The 20,377-nt window shown below is 40.6% G+C and overlaps 1 protein-coding gene across 3 annotated transcripts in view; it reads left to right on the forward strand.

The window, feature by feature from the left end:
• Positions 1 to 18,467, forward strand: part of LOC117155165 (ubiquitin carboxyl-terminal hydrolase 48) — a 76,298-nt gene extending 57,831 nt beyond the window's left edge. For all 3 annotated transcript variants that reach the window (XM_033330830.2, XM_033330831.2, XM_033330832.2), the window contains 2 exons: positions 9,708 to 9,792; positions 16,681 to 18,467. In XM_033330830.2, the coding sequence (XP_033186721.1) occupies positions 9,708 to 9,792; positions 16,681 to 16,703 (108 nt within the window). In that variant the 3' untranslated portion in view covers positions 16,704 to 18,467. The remainder of the gene's footprint in view (positions 1 to 9,707; positions 9,793 to 16,680) is intronic.
• The last annotated feature ends 1,910 nt before the right edge of the window (positions 18,468 to 20,377 follow it).

The raw sequence follows: 20,377 nt of genomic DNA on the forward strand, positions 1-20,377 counted from the left end.
CACAAGAATTTCGAATTCCATCGACTAAATTAATCAAAGTGATTATACGAAGTTTCTCCTTTGTCTTACGCTTGACGATAAATGCAGTGAAAGACGACACGAGTTCGTCGACAAACTTGCTCGCGGTTATCTTACACTTTCAAGCAGCCAAAGACGAGAAATACGAGACGCGAAAGTTTCTAATTTCATCAAAAAATTGATCCAGGTGTTATATAGAGCCTCTTCTTCGTCTGATATTTGAAAAATGGCGCGTTTGACATAAAATTCTCCGGGGGATCTATACGAGATTAACGAGAACCACGTGTCTGGTATTATCGGCACGCACCCAAGACCACTTGTTCGAGGGAGCAACCTGTAGAGGCTGGCATACCGCACAGCTCGTACAACCACGTACGAGAAACGAAGCAGGAATTCAGGGTTAGCTGCTCGGCCAAATATAGATCGGAGTTATATGTGGGAACACGTGTACGCGGCCATAAATATCTCCTTTACGTTTCGTGAGTGCAATAAGACCGAGCTGCGACCGAACTACAGATGCGCCATGCATAATTGGACGGCCCGGCATTAACCCACTGACAGTGGAATTAATTTTCTTCTGTTTCTTCTTCATTTACTTTTCTAGTCGTTTCCCGCTCGTTTTTACCTCGGAAGACAGTGAAACGAAAGAAAGGGGTGCAGTGAAAAGTTGAAATTTCGCATTTCGACCATGTTCCTCTGCTTCGTGGCTTGTGGAGAATTGTCAAAGTCTTCGATCGTATACGATATCTTCCTGAAACAAAACAGTTATATATTGTATTAGAATGAATTTTATAACACGGTGACCTACTAAATAAAACTATCAAGTACTCCGTGATACACCAGAAAATCCGAAATTTCCATTTACGTTGAAACGTTATGTATCCAACTATCTCTCGACTGTCTAACAATTATCGTATCGTCGTGTATTCGTCGCACTGTCACGAATTATTAATTATGATCACTCGTAGCAATATTCTAATTCCAACTTCCAAAGAAAAATTCCTGTTTCGAGAGAGACAGAAAATTAGATCAACTATTGAGAAACGGAAAACAGGACAAAAGAGATTAAAAATCTCGCTGTTAGAACGACGGTACAAACACCTACGTCCAAAGACGAGGTTCCCGATGGAAAATCCGAAGCAACCCATCTCTGGCTGTTATCACGGAAAGCTGGTCGCGAGTGCGAAGCCATAAATCTGAGGGAAAGATTCACGCCTATCGGGCTTCTCTTGGTCCACGCACGTGCACGCGTGTCCTGACCGAGGAAAGTGTCCGGTCGGCGTGCAAGGGTGACGTCGAACAGCCACCCCCTCCGGTTGCTCGGATCTCTCCTGGCCTCCTGGCTAGGCCGACCTCTGGAAGATTTGTCCCCTAATGTAGTCAGTGAGCCTCGGGGACGGCTGCGGCGATGGGGTTCGCAAGTAGGCGTCTAGAAAGTGAGTAATGCTCACGACAAACGCAGCCCCCGGGGGGCGAGCAGGGGTTGGACCCGAGAGAAGATCCCGCCAGATAGGGTGCTAAGCGACACGCTAAGACCGCTTACTATCTGCGTGTCTCCTCGAGCGTTGCTTTTCCCGCTGATATCCCACCCTTCCTTCTTGCCGACCTTCTGCCTCTTTGTCTTTCGTCTCTCTCTCTCTCTTTCTTTCTCTCTGTTTTTCCTCTTTCCGTTCTCGTTCTTTTTCTTCTTTTCGTATCACTTGTTCGAATATGATCTTGCTCCTGCAGATTTTAATAGGGATTCTTTTGGAATTTTAATGGACAGCAGTAAATTCTCTTTCATTTTTATGTATCGTTATTCATTTCTTTAATTATTCCGCGGAAGTGTAGTCTTTTTCTTTCCTCTTGCTTTTTGAGTTTCGCGTCTCTTCTCTGTCTTTCCTGCATTTCGTATTTCTCGTCTTCTCGGTTATCATCCTCTTCTTGGTCTTACGTCGAGCTGTTGGTCGTCAATTTGTTCGTGGACTTATCTTTATTTACCTTTTCTGTAAAACCTTCCTGTTTTCCTTGTTTTTGGCCTTAGTTTGAGATTTTAAGCTTCCGCAATCGCCGTACTTTTCGTGACGCCATCAACTGGTCGAAGTAAGTCCCAGTCGATAGATATTTACCGCGTCATTTGGAAAGAAATTTTAAATGTCGTCACTTTTCCTTTCCATTGTCTCTCCACGAAATTATTACGTTCTGTCCTTCCTTATTTCCGATACATATACGTACACCGTGTATATTCCTTTGTTTCTCAAAATTCGCGCGAACAACCCTCCTTGGAATTTGAATCGCGATCTTTTACGGTCCGCAATTTGCCAGGATGCTTCTTTCACCCTCGACGCAGGGTGCAAAGGGTGTTGAGTAGTCGCGAGTTTATCTACCCTCGAAACTCTAAATGGACAATTCTAAGACGATTCTATTGTCCGTCTTCGTAACGAAATCTAAAGAGAAAAAAAGAGCGAACGTCACGTTTACTTTCTTCCCAGCGTTGACGATGTCCAAGCGTCGGGGAGGCATCCAATTGAATTAAAAATCTGGTATCATATGAACGTAGAACAGACACGTTGTGTTAATGTGATGATAACAAGTCGGTCGAAAGAGTGGCCAGGCTCGATTACTTACTTAGTCGTCATCAGAGAGTACGACGCGACGGCCGAGGATGACGACGAGGAGGACGGCTCGTGGCATGAAGGCAGCCTTTGTGTCTTGCCGGAAGCATGGATCGGCTCTTGATAGGCGACGTGTCTAAAGTGCCTCTTTTCTGAATCCCTGTTGCCTTCGTCTTTGGCATGCTCGTCTCGATTTTCTTCACTTTAGCCGCTGCACGCGTTTTAAACGTTCTTTTTAAAATTCCTGATATTTTTCAGGTGCCTGAAATAGCTTCGAACCTCAAAATAAGTGGACGTAAATAAATTATTCGTTCTTTCCTACGCTTTGTTTCATTAGTTTTCGTAGATTGTGTTTTCGTGTCCGTGAAATTAATCGAGTTATGAGAAGTTTCGCGAATCGATATGGAGGCTGATGATATCAAGCATTCTAATATATCTTTCTCGATACTTTTGCTAATTGATTTCTTACGCAAATCCCACTATAGTAAGCTACAAGGAAACAATTTTATTCGTGAAAAGCATGTAACACCTTATCGAGAACTATTTTTCACTCTGAGGACCTCGCACTAGACATAACTACAACTACTATCTTGCGAACTATAATTTCCAACGAATAAAGTAAAGCTGCGTTTGACAATCATAAAATACGCTTATCGAGCGAGCGAATTGTATTTGCCTGTATAACGACCGTATCATAAAATCCTAATGAAATTTCACAAATCAACCAAGCATGTAGACTGTACTTGATAATTGCATTTTTCCCCACTGACTAATTTGTACCTGTATTTTAACCGCACCAGAGAAACTATTCTGGCTCTTCGATCCTTTCAATTTTACGGATCAGCATAAAATTATAGCAGGGTATAAAATCGCCGCTCCACGAGCTGGTCATTCGACGAACGAACACCTGACTCGTTTTATCGGAAACCGCAATGCAGTGAGGAATCCATCAGGCTTGGTCGAGATTTAGGTCGAATGGACGTCGTTGGACGACGTTATACTGGCAAGGGATGAAAAAAGATACAAAAGTGAACTGGTGTTGGCTTCACCCGTTATCCAATCGAGCGGAAAACTCATCAGTCACTCTACACATAACACCTTCACGGTATCTATGCCCGTCTAAAAAGTTTCTTCCTCGTCTAATCTCTACCTTCGTGGCTCCCTTCTTTTTCTTCTCGTCTCTTCCCTACCTTTCCTCCTCTGTTCGTCACGAAAGAGTTGATCTCGCTCGTCGATACGACACTCTTAACTCTTTACCAATCAGATTTTTCCCCCCTTATCCCGAAACATTAAGGAGAAATTTGGAAGATGAACCGCGTGTTTGCAACTTAAATAAATTAAAATATTCATTACGTTGAACGTCACGCTAGTTGCCAGTTCGTACGACAGGCTATTTCTTCAGGAATATGTAAATTATCGTAAAGTAGATATTTCCACGAATAGTTCCAGAAATAAGAAAATATATTTTTGGTTCTGGTCCACTTCTACCTGGACGAAAGTTACGTCGTTTTTTATTCATTCGATTGATTCGATCGTCTGCAAAATATTCGTTATTACTTAGAATTACAGCTACCTGTTGTGCAAGCTTATTTTACGAGAATGATGGAGTATTAAAGTTACTTTAAAATACGCCAAATACAAATCAAGACGTAAGAATCTATCGAGCAAGAAAAAGAAAGTAATAATAAATAAATCGGTTAGTTGGTTCAAAGATTTTTTACGTATTAAAAGAGAATGAGTATCCAAAACGGGAAGCTTTTGATAAAAATAATATTTAAGCGCCCACAGATGGTCCCTCGATATGGTCGATGACACGAAGTGTCTGTTGTACATCTTTTTTTATTCTTCTCGCGGTTTCGATGAGAAGGAGCACTATGCACTTCGCTCACACCCGTTAGACGAGTATAAAGACATCCGCCGCTGTGGCCGAGCCAGAAATCCCGTGGCCCTTCTTGAAAATAATTTGAATAATTACCGGTCCGGCTTTTTCATCGGAGATGCTAAACAGCTGTTGTCTACGCTTCTCCTCTCGAAGCTTCCGCGAGACGAGAGACAATGCAGGGGCTCCTTAATTTTCTTAAAAGACCTTCATGGATCTTGTCTTGGACTCGGTTATCCCCTTTACCGGGGATTAGAATGACAATGCGAGTTTCTTTTTATCGATTAGAATTGCGACGAGACAGTGTGCGCCAGTTTTATACGTGTTATGTTTGGTAGTTGTCTTGAATTTTTTTATCGTTACTTTAATAGATATTTGACAAATCTGTCAAACAATTAGTTTTCTGTAGAAATATTGTTTACCAAAATGGATAATACGTTTTGCACGAGAATTACGAAAGCAAAACGTGTTCATATGCTCGCCATTGTACACGCATCAAGTGATATCGGCAGTCATAGCCAGACGGACAGCGAGTGTCAGTCAAATCGATCAACTTCAAATTTTCTTTAAAAAATCTCTTAGTACTTGATAGATTAATTCTTCAGAAAATATCTCCCTATATCTTGTTATATCTTGGTAATAACCCAAAACCTAAATCGAATAATTTTGGTCTCTGAGATTACTCACGGCGTTTAAGTTCGTATCCAGCACGGACTTTATTTCTTCGTTCTTTACATTTTTCACTGTTTGGCCCCTTCGATTCTCGATTGGACAATTTTGTACAAATTGTTTTTCGTTAGCAACTCGTGTTTCGCCCAAAGCAGTTGGAATTGGAGAATCGGGGTGGGCCTTAATATCCGAAGACACGTTCCCCCGGTGTTCCATGGAGCACGTACGACTTCTATTAACGACAGGACACCCCCGTTTTGGCAAAACACACAGTGGGGCTGACTGGAGGCAGCGCCGAGTAATAATTCGTCGGCCGAATTAGCGCCATAAGTTTGCCGCCGCGACAGCCGCGGGGATAATATTAATCTACTTTGAATTTATACACCGTGCGGTCTTCCGCCGCCTAACTTCCTTCGTATTAAGTCCTCCCGTGGCTTTCCGCTCTCTTTCACTCGTCGTTTAAAACTTCCTCCGTTTGGGTCTTTCCTCGCCACCGTCGTTTGCAAACCAACTTATTCTTATTCTTTGATTTCGCCGTTCTTTCTCGTTGCGTTTCTCAAAATTTCTGTCTCCAACTTCGAAAGAACATCACGCAAAATTGCTCGCGAATCGCCTGTAGATCGATTGCTTCACATTTTCGAGTAATGGATTTTCTTTCGTTAGTACGTAAGGCTCGAATATTTAGCTCAGGAAATTTTCATTCTTTCGGGAAGATCTCGTCGATAAAAATTAGATCCAAGCGACACGATGATGACCGATAAAGACGATAAAATTGAAAAAATGTACTCAGCATTTTCGCTACGCCGCCAGGAATAAAGTGCGAGTACTTGGTTCCTTTCGATGATCGTTCAACGAGAAACGACCTAGTCTCTGATTTATGCGGATGATCGCCGAGCGTGCAGTGGATTGCAAGGGATTAATTTAATTTTCGAACGAGTGTCTTAGAGTATAGGGAGCAGCGGGTTTATTTACTCTGCGCGCGTATTAAGACGCGGTCAGAGGAAAGGGGTGAGATTCACCCCTTCGGTGTAGACGGATAAATAACTGAAGACAGCCTGGGAATAATTTAAGGCACGCATTCTTGACAGGAACCGGCGAACTATTCCGCAAGAAATTCTACAACGTAACGCTCGATCCGAAAGTTACGTCATTTTATCAATTTTCTCCAAAGCGCAATCACAACCTGAAAGGCGAAAGATACTTTAAAAAGCTAATAGAAAACTAAAAAATAAAAAAGCAGAGAAGTATAAACTGTGAATCTTTATGCCAGATCATATTTTATGAGCTCATCTATAAACAACTGGAATTCAAACAGAATTTTGTTGCAAGGTCTAAATATTACCTTGGATATTTTACGTATATTTTTGCACGTTATATGTAGTCTGCGCGCTTGTGCGCGGTTCAAGTTGCTATCGCGCATTATTCCCATAAATGCATAAACATCCGCATTCTAATCGTCAGCGCAGCTCCACGAATTTCCTGGCAGACAGAGTTCACGCGTGGCTGATAAGGTGTCGAGGAAGGACGAGCAGCGTGGAACAAAAACGTTGGTCTACCTTAACGCGGTAAACGTCGTTGGACGCCTCGCATGCATTATGCACCGGCGTGCGGCCTGCGTTACGCCACTTACAGGCCGCATCCTCGCGTTTCTCCGTCGAACAGGCCGCGGGAAAAAAAATTTATGTTAAGACAAGCACCGCGAGTCTTCGCTTCGCTGTCGAAGATTAAGACATTCTCGGGCTAATAATTTTCATCCTCGGCCCGGAAATATTTTGTCCGTTTCTTCGCTTTTCTTCCCACTCTTTTTCCCTTTGCCGCGTTCTTCGTGAATCTTCCGAGACGAACAACGTCGCAGAAAGAAGAATCTTCGTAGCGTGGACGGACGATGGAGATTTTTAAAATGGACGAATTTCAGATGAAATTGGGCGATTTTTCGGGGACAAGGGGATTTTCCTGCGGACAATAGGTGTCAGCCGAGAGGTAGAACACGCCCGAAGGTGCGCAGCTCGAAAGCCAACTCTGCAATTATGAGCCATACCACGTCGAGGCTCGCCTCATAACGAACTCACTATATTGCCGAGCATTTCAAAACTGGCCGCGCGTAGACGCTCTTTACCTGGCCCCCCTGATCCCTCCGTTCTTCCTCTGTTCCCATCTCCGGGGACTGGACCCGCTGTTAGGCCCGAGAATAATGTTTCGGAGATGAAAGAAAGAAACTTCGGGGAACTCGCGGTGCACCGTGAATTCCTGATGCTGGTGACCTCGATCAGCCAGCTTCTGCGCGTTCCTTCTTGCTTTCTGCGAACGTTCTACCCTGTTGGTAAATTCTCGATGGAAATCGGAAACAGAGGATCGATGTTCTCGATGTAAATTGTTTAATCGTTAAACCGTTCCTGTTGCTGACTTTTGTACTTTTTGCTTTTCCTTGCTCTTTTCATTCTTTCTCTTCCTCTCTATCTCTTCTCGATAGATCTTCATCAGAGACGAAGAATAGAAGAAGATCGATATCGTCTCCTGTATCTTCTTTCTTCCTTTTTGCGATCATTTAATCTCTTCTGTAGATCCTGAACAGAGATCCTGAATAGAAAATCGATGCTCGATGATTTCTGCAAATTTAGTTTTGCTCTGCAAGTTCCAGCGTTTCATCTCTCTGACAAATGTCGAGCGAAAACAAAGAATCGGAGATGGATTCTTCGTGATTTTTTGTTCTTTCCTTTTGGCGAAGAAGTTTCTTGATGAAACGTAGAATTGTTTTGACTGGCGAGGATTCGTCGTGAGACTATCATCGCTCTTCTTCGTGTCTTTGATCATTGACTGTTCGGTATGGCGTGATCTAATTTACACCGAACCTCTGGGATTCGGCCGCTCGAAAATAAATCATATTGCAGAAGATGCCACGGCTAGCAGGAAACAGCGACCAGATGTGGGCTCGTACTTTCCGAGACATGTGTGTCCAGGCCATCGGATGACACTCGCTATATTTAGTTCTGTGGGAAAAAGGGGTTCCAGAGGCATAATTACACCTACGCGAAACCCACTCGTCTCTGAGAAATCGTTTCGTCTCGATTCCATTCGATTCTTTCGCTTTTTTCATCGTCAAAGTATTTTCCTCGTCCTCCTCGCGTTTCTTACTTTTCAGCAAACAAGCTGCCAATTATTAAATTGACGTTCGTCTTTCCTTCCCAATTACGATCGTCAATTGTTAACGATATCTCTTCCTTAAGAAGCTACAGATGTCTGTTCGTTGATTGAACGACGTTGAGAAAAAGTAGATCGTATCGTTGATGAATATGGTCGAGCTAATTCTACGTCGCAACTAAATAATAATATTAAAATTATCAAGCTACAAGTTGTAGGTCCCAGACTTCTCTCTTCCGATTTTAAAATTTCGCATCACATAGAACAGTAAAATTTCTTTTTCTTATTTCATTAATCATATTAATAAATTCGTTACCGTCACGTAAGAGAATTTATTATTTAACACCAATAATCCGCAACACGCGGATCCTACAATTTTACCAATTAATCGTTAAATTTGTCTACCCGATAAACATATTAATACATGTTTCTATTAAACAAACTGATAACGCAAGAAAAATGATCCGCAGATTAAAATTGAGGAGCCTATCAATAGGTGCATACGGTTACAAAAGATTAATCGTTGGTTTGGAAGTTTATAACAGCGAGGATCGGGTCGTTCCAAAGCAAATAAATGTTTGCTGCCATTGCGAACGTTTGTTAATTCACGGCGACAGTTTCTCGGGAGGAACGAATGTGGACCTCGATCCACGTGGCTCGTATTCCATGTGGAATACTCGGAGATCCCACGTGTGATCCACGAAGACGCGTGGGAAGGCGAACGTCGCACGAATGTCGCCAGCTGTTCACACGTGTCCTTTATGTGCATTACTAAAATCCACCGCGCCTTTCGTCTTCTTTCCCTCTTTCAAAAGTTCCTTACCAGTGGAACGATCTCACGATTGTTTTATCTGCTTCTCGCACGTGATGCACAGGTGATAAGAAACCTGTACAATTTACTCGGTTGGCAACTAAGTGATTGCGGATTTTGTCATTAGGTGGTATTGTCAAAATCCGCAGTCACTTATTTGCCAAGCCAATAGTTCGTTCGTAGGGCAACTTGGAACATTTCTTCTTGATCGACTGTAAATGTTTATATAAATGTTATCCGAAGAACGTAATTGATGATATCTTTGTTTCTGCAATTATTAAGTGCAAGTGTTTTTCATACATAATATTAATATTTCGTTTTGCTGAGACGGAAAGACGATTATATTTTTTTTCGCCGTATGTATTGCTTTAGTTTTAATTAACAATATATAATATGTTTAAGTGCATGTTACATATCGATAGTTCTGGCATCAATTTTTTCAATTTGATTGTTCAGCTTCTCGAAAAGCGAGTGATTTACTTCTAGAAATTTATTTATCGTAGAATGATAAATGATCGTGAATACCAAGGAAAATTGTAACAAATAATATTTGCGAACGTAACGTTGACCTAACGAAAATGTTTCTGTTTGATTGTAGATCGACACACCGATAGAGAACGAAGCAGACGTGACGTCGGATGCTAACAACCCCGAGTCCACATTCCCAGAAAAGGGTTTCAAGGGTGAGCGAAATATCGCAGAAAATTATACCGTGTTTCTCCAAATTATTTTCACAACTTCGCTTACGTGGTTTAGAATCTTCATGCTAGAATTCGCGCCCCCCTCTATATAATCTATTCCTATACTAATCTACAATTCTCATTTGTGATCCCTTCGATCATCCAATTATTCATGCTCGGTAAGAAAGGCAAGAAGACCGTAGATTTTCAGAGGAGAAGTATTTTGAAAAATAGACCGAAGATTTAAGAAATTGAAACCAATCGACCTACTATAACGTCATTTAACGTGATTATATTTTTCCAGCCGTATTCTCCTATCGTTTTATTTCCTTTCTACTACGATCACGTTATCTTATAGATACATCATTACCTATACATTAATCCTAATCCCAACCCTAAACGATCCTTATTATTTCTCGGACGTTAAATTAAAACGAGGACCGGTGTAGTCAGGAACTTCTCGAAAAATTTCTCGCAAAAAAAAAAAAGAAAAAAGGAATAGCATCCATTGGAGCGTAAAATACGCGGCGAATCAGAAGTCGTGAAATCAAGTGGCTGGCAGAAAGACTCGAATTAAGTCGGTCGCGTTCAGACACTCGCGCCGATCTCCGACGAAACCAATCCACTTAACTCTCAACCCCCTTAAGCCCTGCCCGAGGCAAGAAAGATCGTGAAGGTTTTGTTCTGGAACAAAAATCTGACAAATATGCCGCGATTTGCCGAAGAATGGAGGCGAAGTACAGTCAGCTAGCTACCCTCTAACTTCCCCTACCAACCAGTCACTCGAAGGATTCTCGTCCCTGCTCGTCCCTCTCTTCTCTCTCTCTTCCTCTCCCTGTGTCCTTTCCCCGTGGCTGGAGAGGGTGGCTGGCGAGCAAAGGGTGACTCTTAAATTACTTAGACCGAACAAAACGTAACAAATGACGGTGAATCGGGCCACTTATGCGATATTGGCCCATCACCGGCACCCACGTATATTGATACGTCGCATTAGGGCCTGCCAGACACCCCCTTCAACGTCTTCTTCGTTCCCGTGATTTCTGCGCAACGAGGATTCTCTCTAGTTTCGTCTGCTTCCAACGAAACCTTCTCTCCTTCTTTTTTAAGTATTCCATGCCTCGCATTCTTGTTTCCAGTTTTCCCCGTGCGTATGCTGGAGTTTTACTATGAATTATGGATACAAAGAGTGTCGATATTCGCGGGATAAGTCGAAGATCGTTTCGTCTTTGTATTTTCGACGGGTCTACTCGGTTTTTGCTTCTTCAAATATTTCCTATCGTATCTTTCTTTCGTTTTTTACTCGTCGTTCGTATTCGTACGAAAGTGGCTACAAAATGCGTTGACGCAGCTTTCTATTTATTGCAGTATAGCATCTATGTATTTATGAATTAATTGGGACGAATGATGTTAAGTTTCGTATCGTTTAATAGCCACGTTACCACGAAAATTAGATTGTGTGCCAATAGAAGAGTATCTTTTATTGTCATCGTGGAAACTTTTCTTTACATTACGTACACCGACTTGATATTCGTGAAATAAATACGTCGAAGATCAGTCCATTCATCTATCTGTTCTTTGTTTCTGTTCGTATTTAATACTTACGTTCTCATTCTGAGTCCCATCTTCATCTTCTAAACATCGATGTTTCTCTTTGAATCATGGGCGTTGATAAAAGCCTTGACATTTACGAAATAAGTTGAAATTTTTCTTTCTTTCTTCGAGCGAAAGTGTTTTCTGCAAAGACCTCGAACGTATTCCACCCCTTTCTCTCCTACACAGTTTTCTCTGTTGCGAGACTTGGCTCGGTTGGTTATTAATGGTTTTCGCGAACTCGGTTCATTAAGGAGCTCACGAAACTCGGCGCGTTCACGAGAAAACCACCCCATCGCCAGCGAACAGGCAAACGTGTCGAAAACGGTGGTCGTGCTTCAAATTAGCAGGGTATATTATTTTCAAAGGCCACGCTGCAATTTGCCTCAGCCTTTCCGGCCTGTCAAATCCTCTGGCCGTCTCAATATTTCATTTCTCCTTCGGAATTTAACGTTTCTTTACGCCGACACAGATCACTGTCAAACGATCAAATAAATTCTGCTATCAGAAATCAAAGCTGTTGGTTATCAGAAACGCTCGCTGTTAGACTAAAAGTACTTTTTACCAGCACATACGCGCTCTATGTCTATAAAACTCGACGTTCGTGAAATTAGTTAAACTGTAAAACTCGTATCAAGATGGAAATCGAACGAAAAAACATGTATATACAGCGCTAGTAAATAAGGTCGAAATATAAGTCTAATAAGAAAGAAACGAGCTTTTTTAAAAATTTCTGCAAAGTCTGAATAGCCGGTGACTCTTATCGCGTCCACAGTTTTGATAATCAAACCTAATTTTTGTTAGTATATTTTACATTAAATTTCTCTGCTACAAGCACTGTCTGCGACCTAATATTCCTACGATAATTCTTCTTAACAAATCTTTCATTATCCTCAAGTATTTGTACAATCGTGGCGATTCGTGAACGCTGGTTTAAAAAGCAGATTCGAGACAAATTTGGCGTCTAATTAGCAGTGGTTTCAGGATCGTCGATGGTTGGAGGATAAAAATTCAAAGGGTGGCAGGAAGATGGCGAAAACGACGCCGTTTGGAAGGGCTCGGCTCGCCCTTTCAACGCGATGTCGTATCAATTTCCCCCTCCTCCCTCGGGCCTTTTTGCCAGCCACTAGAATTACACGCGCTATTATCGCAAAAAAGCACGGCGAAGATAAGAAGCGGGATTCGCGGCGCGAGCAATCCACCGGTCGCGGAAAGCGAGAGATGAAGACATTATCGTGATCGTTGGCCGCGTGTTTAAGCGTCGCAAGAACGCAAAGAAGACGCGGCCAGAGAGCAAAGGAGACCGTTCCACGGTGAAAAAGAGAGAGGATGCACCTGTCCACCGGTTCACTAACGAGGAACATGACCCGTGCACGTAGAATCGATGCGAGTCAGTTTTCTTGAAAAATATGTCCCGTGTTCTAACTCTCTCGCGAAAAATCCCACAGGAAAAACCTATCGCCGGTCTGCATACGTATGAATAAATGCACGAATAATTGGCAGTTAACCGCGGTGACAATTTTTAGAATTCCTGCTTGCCGCTGTTCAATGGTACGCTTTGCTTTGTTACAATTTTTGCGCTGGCTAATTAGTCGCACCGGTCCACTGTATTTCTATTCAGAGATAGAAGAGAAGTTGAATTTAGGTGATTTCGAGTTGTAATCGAAAGATTGAAAGTTCCTTAGCAGATACTATTGCATCTTTGCGATATCCTGAAATTTATTCTTTAACGAGCTAATAGATTTAACGTAGGAAAGCTCTTCGTATAGAAAATCCACGGAATTTTAATCGCGCGAATTGATCGATTTCGATCTCCGTACACGTGGCAGAGATTGTATTTGCTCGCGTGTCGACGAATAATTTCTATAAAATTCATTGAAATTATTTCAGTTCGATGAAAATTTCAGCGAATTTCAGTTCGAACGCCTGCAGGAAATCCACCTACTCGTCTTAATCCTTTAAATCCGTCGAATTTCCAAATACCGAAAAAAACTTACTTCTTGGCGTGCCAATAGATCCGGCAAAAAGAGATTTCAATTGCTCCGCGAATTTTTGCATGGCGCTCGTTGCAATTACACTGTTGCGCACCGAGGATTATGTCCGCGAGATTCGCTTCCCCCGGAGAAACTTTTTCCTCTCGGTGTTGGCCGTTTCGCGGCGGCTTCTCCACACAGCCGGAGAATCATTCTAGGCCAAAGGAGATAATGCAATAATAAGTATAAGTTAGGTAGAAAAGGGGGTTGCCCCGCGGTCGGGGAACGAGTGCTCCTCGCAATCTTCGGTGCCGGCTGATTATTATGTCGTTCCGGACGGGCCCCGAGCATTTTCACGAGCACTCTCTCAATGGCTTCGTTGCGTTTTCTCGCGGAGTCACTCGTTCATGCTCTTCTTGTTGCTCTCGGGGGTTGCTGGTTTTTGAGTCCAGCTATCGGTTCAGCGAGAATCGGGCGGGGAATTTTTAAGAATTTTAAAGAACCTCGTCAAAGAACGCGTACATTTCTAGCTAGCCGCGAGTTGCCGCACAGTGGCTAGTCTCGAACAGGATATTTTAATAAATATATCAACGTATGGTGTACATTATACACTAGCATATTAGTTTATATTCTGTATCAAAATACATAAAACACGCAAAATAATAGTATTTGGATACGGAAGATTTGTTAGGAAATTTTTGACGCGGTAAATACGTTTGGGCGCCACGATTAATTGCGGGAATATCGTAGAATACGTAAACGATCGTCTTCTTTTCTTTTTTTTTCTATTGCAATCGTGCCATACTAGGCTAAGGTCAAGCGAAGAAATGGATGGGAGAAAAGCGAGAAGGCGAACGATGGCGGTGAAATTGATGGGAACGTCTTATTCTGAGGGCCCTCGACCCATTCCCTTCCACACTTTTGTCTCCACTCTCGTCTTAGCTGACTATGACAAATAATTGCCGAAGCTTAACATAAGCCAGAGGCGGTATACTTAGCTAATAGCAAAAAACAGGGAGAAAATAGCAGGAAGTTTTACGAATGCCTGTTCCAACTCCTCTTTCCATTCTGCGTGGTACGCGATCAGAACAGAATTCTCTGCAATCGAATCCTTCTGTATCCTTCGGCAAGTCCCGCTGTTCTCTTCTTGTTTCTAATACAAAGTATCTTGCAGGAAAGCCGCGATTATATTTGTCCAAGAGATCGCGTTCGCGTGGAAATTTTCGCGAAATTCCGACATGTGAAATTCCGGTCATCGCGCAACTGCGATATCGTATTTTCGTCAGTATGTATACATATAGGATGAAATTTGTAGGATTCGAGAGATCTCGAAGAGGAAGAGAATTATTCGAGAACGAGTTTCCAGTGTTCTGACGACGAAACGAGTTATTTCACGACGAGCGCGCAGTCTGATGCTAAACGCTGCATCGACATGGCATGCGTGACACCCTTCGTCCCATCATTTTCGTCGTCACCAGTCGTCCTTAATGTGAATTTAAGAAGCCTCACAAACGACCGTCGATCGTGGATTTCCATGACTCGTTTTAAATTATTCCTCGTCTTGGTACGTCTATCCCTCGTTACCGGATTCCTTCTCTTCTGTTTTACTCCTCAGTCATTTCTCACTCTGTTTTCCAATCTTTTCTTAATTACGTGTCGTATCATTTTTCGAACAATTTTGAACCTTAGTGGAAATTGTTTCTCGAATTGCAGAAATTTATTGAAATATCGCGATAATTCTGACCAATTATTTACTCGCGTCAATTTTCTTTTAAAAATCGAAAGCACAGTATCAATTTCTTTAATCGGATTCTTGGAAAGCAGCGGATTTCAGAAATGACCTCCTATCCGATCGATCGAATTTTTCATTTTCAGTTAATTCACTCATTGAAATCACAAATTCGATTGATTACTTTACTTTCGTATCTTGTACAATCCGATCACGTCACTATCTCCCGTTTCTTTTTTCAAATGTCAGTTCCTAACCAGCTATGTCTCTTCAACATTTCCTACTGACTTTATTTTATTCCTTCAACCTCTCCCAGCTTCCAGCAGCCAGTTAATTAAGTAAATAAAATTAAGTAAATTAGATGGTAAAATCTATATTGTCAAACTATTCATTAAACACGTATTAAACGATATTTGGATATTTGGATAAATCGATATTTGGAATAGAAATGGACAAATATTGATAGACTGCGAATATTTCTTTCATCTATCAAATATTATAGTGAATGTTCTACGTAATATATTGTTGCATGTTACGTGTATTTCTACAGCCAAGAAATATCTCAGAAACGCATAAAAATTCCTATTCTACTTACGAAAGTTATTGTATTACGGTTCAAGTGTTCGATACAATGGCAATGTCTAGTTTGCTCAGAACGCGCGAGTCGAGAATGGAAGCCACGGGACCGAATGAAATGCGCTTCGCGGTCGACTGACTTTTCCGAAATGTTTTTCCAGCAAGCAGGAAACGACCAGGACCGACTACGTTCTTTTCTACGATCATTCTTTTGTCCTCGACCGCGGAATCCTTTCTCGCGATACCCGCCTACAGTGTCGGGGAAAAAAGCTCGATCGTGGACGGTTTTGTCGGCGATTCTCGAACGAGACAAGCAGCAAAACGATCGTTCCACATGATCTTTCAAGGATTTTCTAATCGAAGAATTAAGCGCGTCGCGGCATCCAAGAGAAACTCCTTCGTTTTTGATTTTCGATTCGTTCGACGGTATTATTAGAATTTTCTTCTCGTCTGGTTCTCGTACAAGAAATCCATCTTCCATCTATTGTCTCCTGTTATCCTTTAACCGAACCATTTCATTCGTCAGTTTATCCAAGATCCTGCAGATGAAATTCAGCGTATTCCACTGTGGCTTGCGTTTAACTCAGATATGCTGAAATAAAACACGCGATCGTTTGAATAATAATGTTATTTTTCCTTTACTCTTTCGCTGCTCTTATTTTACCAAACTTTTTATTTTACCAAAAAATGTTTGGCGTAAGATTAAAGCGAGATAAGAATTTTTGCATATTTTCCTCTGAACAACTCGACAACAATTTTTAACGTTACGAAAAGATAGAATTCCGACGAGATTGCGTGGAAAATAATTGAAAGAATGCTGCAGGAATATTCGTTTGAATTAGATGGTGCCAAGCGAGCAGCAAAAAATCGCCAAGTACGATCAGATAAATGTTCAGTTATCCTCTCGTAACAGGCATATCTGGGTTGATCGTGAAAAACCTTCGGCGAACACGTCACCCGTTTGAAGATTGTCGTTCGTGTTCCATCTTATTGCAGTTGAAATAATAACGAATTTTGTTCCAGGAACGGAATTGGTACCGAGCTGATCTGCGTCATCAAGGGTCAGAGGATAGGCAATTGCATTATGGCGGGACGTTTAATGACGATAGTCGATTTAACATAAAATATTTTTGTACGCGAGTTATCATATACTATACATATATTAATCTGTATAATAACGTATACAGAGGTGTGTTAAACGAGATATATCACGCTGAGAAGAGAAGAGAAGCTGTCGTGGCTGTACAATCCGACGAATATCGAGTTTTTATTGTTATTAACATTATTTTACGCACAGACAAGGGTAAATCAGTAAAAGATAAGAAACTATGGAGGGATGAGTGGCGACTAAGAAACCCAAAGAGAGAAAGATTAGATGTCGAGTCTTGTAATTATTATTGGTGAATATATCGATGGCTGCGTATTCTAACGTGCTACGGAATCGAGGGATGTTAGAATGTGTGTGAAGAGGAACGAGAAGAAGAAAAAGTGTCCGCGAAGGGATGATTACGTTATAATGACCAATAAAATTGATATTTCTAGGAATAATCATTTTTCTACCGTCGAATAGCGATTAAGAAGATTATTAGAGATTAAAATTTATCCCGTGTTTTACGTAAGTTAGCTTAGCTTGTAGATTTATTTGTTTTATGTCGAGCCTGCTTCTTCGTGAAGGGTTTGCTTCGTTCGAATAGAGAAAACTGTGTCAGTGTGACCTAATATTTAGCTGCTCCGTTACTTCCCAGTGTTTTTTTTCCCCCCTTTTTTCTTTTCTTGTTTTTCTTGAAGCAGCAAACATTTGGAAAACACAGCAGAGGATATTGTTTCGCTACTTCTTGCAAAGTAGCTTTTTAAATTTTGTCGTACTTTCCATGTAACGTCGAGACCATGGATATGTATGAATTATTAATAACTGTAATTTTTCCTTCAATTATATTATTAATTTATTGGGACAAATTTGGCAATCTACTGTATAGGAAATTCCATGATCGCCGGAACATAAGAAATCATGTAAATATGATGAATTATGAATTGCAAATCACTTACGGTCTCGCCATTTCGCGAGAATCCTAACAAATTTCAAGAAACGTACAAGGAATAGTCAACTTTGATCAATCTCTTAAATTCACCGCTTACAGCGAAAGAACCGAAGAAAGTAATAGTGCGAATTTCTTGTACATGTGTGTAATATAATTCGATCTGAAATGATTTTAGATTATAAATAATCGAATCAGTGGATCTGATTTTTATCGTTTATTTTTCAATGTAAAATATATGAGAAGATAGGATAGAGATCGGTCGCTTCCACGAATCATCCCTTCCATCGCATTCAGAGACGAACTTGCATTTCCATTATGTTTGAAACGGAAACTGATAGAGATACTGTCGTGGCACTTTTTTTTTTTTAAGACAGAGTGACCTTTAATTGAGTTTTGGATATCGGCAACACGTACAATTTTAAGTTTACGTTATAACATCAGAGGAGAGAAATGTGCGTGCACGGAATGCGAGGATTGCGAACGTTTTGGGTGTTGATCATTTTTACGATAATGTATCACGGCGCCCGTGGAGCTTTCTCTCTCTTTTTTTGTGCACTTTAATTAACGCAAATACAACTGTCTTTAGCGAAACTTTCTTCCGTTCTCCGTCTCTCGATGTATCATTATCCGCAAATTGTGTATATGGCTGTATCGTTGCATAGAAAATGGTTATAGGTGCGTTGAAGAGGATCCTAGAGATCATAGGAATAATTTACTGTTCGTCGTAGAAGCTGAGAATAAAATGGCACAGTAGTATTGATCATATATACATCGGTGTCTTTGAACCATTTATTTCTGCCAGTCACCTCTTTCATTTTCACCTATATTTATTCTTCTTCTTTCCATCTTCAACCCTCTATAATCGTGAGCTTTTGTTTCATTTTGAGAATGAATTGTGTTTTCCCGTTTCGATTTGAATAGTACCGATATTTGCAACAAGTACGATGGATGGTGGATCTTCGTGTAAATTCACATTTTCGAGAATATAATTTAAAATATAAAATCTCGGTAGAAACTAGGCGCTATAATTTGCATATTTTATATACTTTTTTGTATTATCAGTTTACACTTTCAAATTCCGTATAAAAATCCGCAGTATAGCAATAGGGAAACTGCGTACAATTAGTCTCATCATATACAGTGTTTTTCGTGTTCGAAGTCAAATGATATTATAGAGGGTTAAATGTTACATTTTTTAGCATGCATTCTGAGCTCTCTGCCAGATAACATGATTAGATTTTACTTGACCCATTGTCCTACTATTTTCATAACAATCTTAAGTTCCATTGTACTTGCTGTGGATGAAGAATTCGTTTATTATTTTTATGTATCCGAGGATTATGTTATTCAATATGCTTTGTATTGTAATTATTTTCTCTAATTTCTGTGCTTCTGGTTTTAATGTATTCATTATTTCATTGCCGTTTGAATATGATATTAGCTGTTTAATGTGCGATTGATATTTCTTAATGCAAGAACCATACTTTTCTGTTAAAAGTGAAAAAGTGTATAGTTCGGTGTGGTGTCTATTCCAAAAATGATTAAATGGCTGAAAAGGTAAGCAACGTTTTTTTACAAGCAACGAGATAAATTTCAGAACACGATGCTATTTGCTTGGAAAATCAGAATCTGTCTTTGTAGAATTGGTAGAATAAATCTTTGTAAACTTTTTAATTAAACAATTTTCGTACCATTTCATCGATGCAGTTTTATTAGATTTTTATTTTTTTTAATGGACAAGAAGTCAGAGAGAATTTTTAAGGGATCAAGTGAAACTATCGGGATTGTTTATAAAACACAGGTGTTTAACAAATAGCCGCAGAGGAATGTGGTGCGTTCCGTCAAGATTAAGACTCGCATGCGGGTCCTACGTAATACGAATTAGGCAAAAAGCTTGATCACCGTGGCATTTGTAAGGATTAGAAAGAAAATAAGGAAAAAAAGGGAGCTTAGCGGCCGGGAAATCTGGTCCACCCTAAAATAATCCGTCGCGACTTTTCTCCTCTCGAATTTCGTCTCGTTGTTGCCTTTTCTGAAAATTCTCTTCTAAACATTGCCCTATTTATTTTCAAGAATATCCTTCTACCTTGCCCGAAATATCCAATTCTATCATTCGTAAATATTCGCGAATTCAGCAGAAAAGTAATACAACTAACAAAATGTTTCTCTCGATCGAATGAACTTGGAATTTCTGATACGTTCTACTTGCGATACTTATAAAATATTTCTATTTTTAGCAGATGAGTCGTGAAATATTTTGCATCAGATCAATTAGAGCTGCAAAGATTCGAAAGTTTATGTTTTTGAATTGAAAATCGACGAAAGTCACGAATATTTTAATCTTTCATGGTTCCACGTTGAGTTCTACACGACTTAATTCTATGCTACTTAATTCTATTGTTTTCAATGAATCCAGTGGACCATTTATTTCCTATACAAGCTCCCTTTACAGTTTGTTACACGAGCTAAATAAGTTTCTCATTTTTGGTCATCGTGTGGTTTTTTAAAAGAAACGCACTTGAACCAGTTTGCCATTGAATACTTCAATTATGTTGGAAAAAGAAACACGATGATTAAAAGACTCGTACGATCGAAACAAGATTCGGGTCCCGAAATTGGTAGCTGTTAATTAATTAACGCGTCCCGCGACGGAACGACGCGAATTTTGCCGACGATTTACA

The sequence above is a fragment of the Bombus vancouverensis genome, chromosome 12 (genome assembly GCF_051014615.1).
Source record: "Bombus vancouverensis nearcticus chromosome 12, iyBomVanc1_principal, whole genome shotgun sequence".
Taxonomy (NCBI): domain Eukaryota; kingdom Metazoa; phylum Arthropoda; class Insecta; order Hymenoptera; family Apidae; genus Bombus; species Bombus vancouverensis.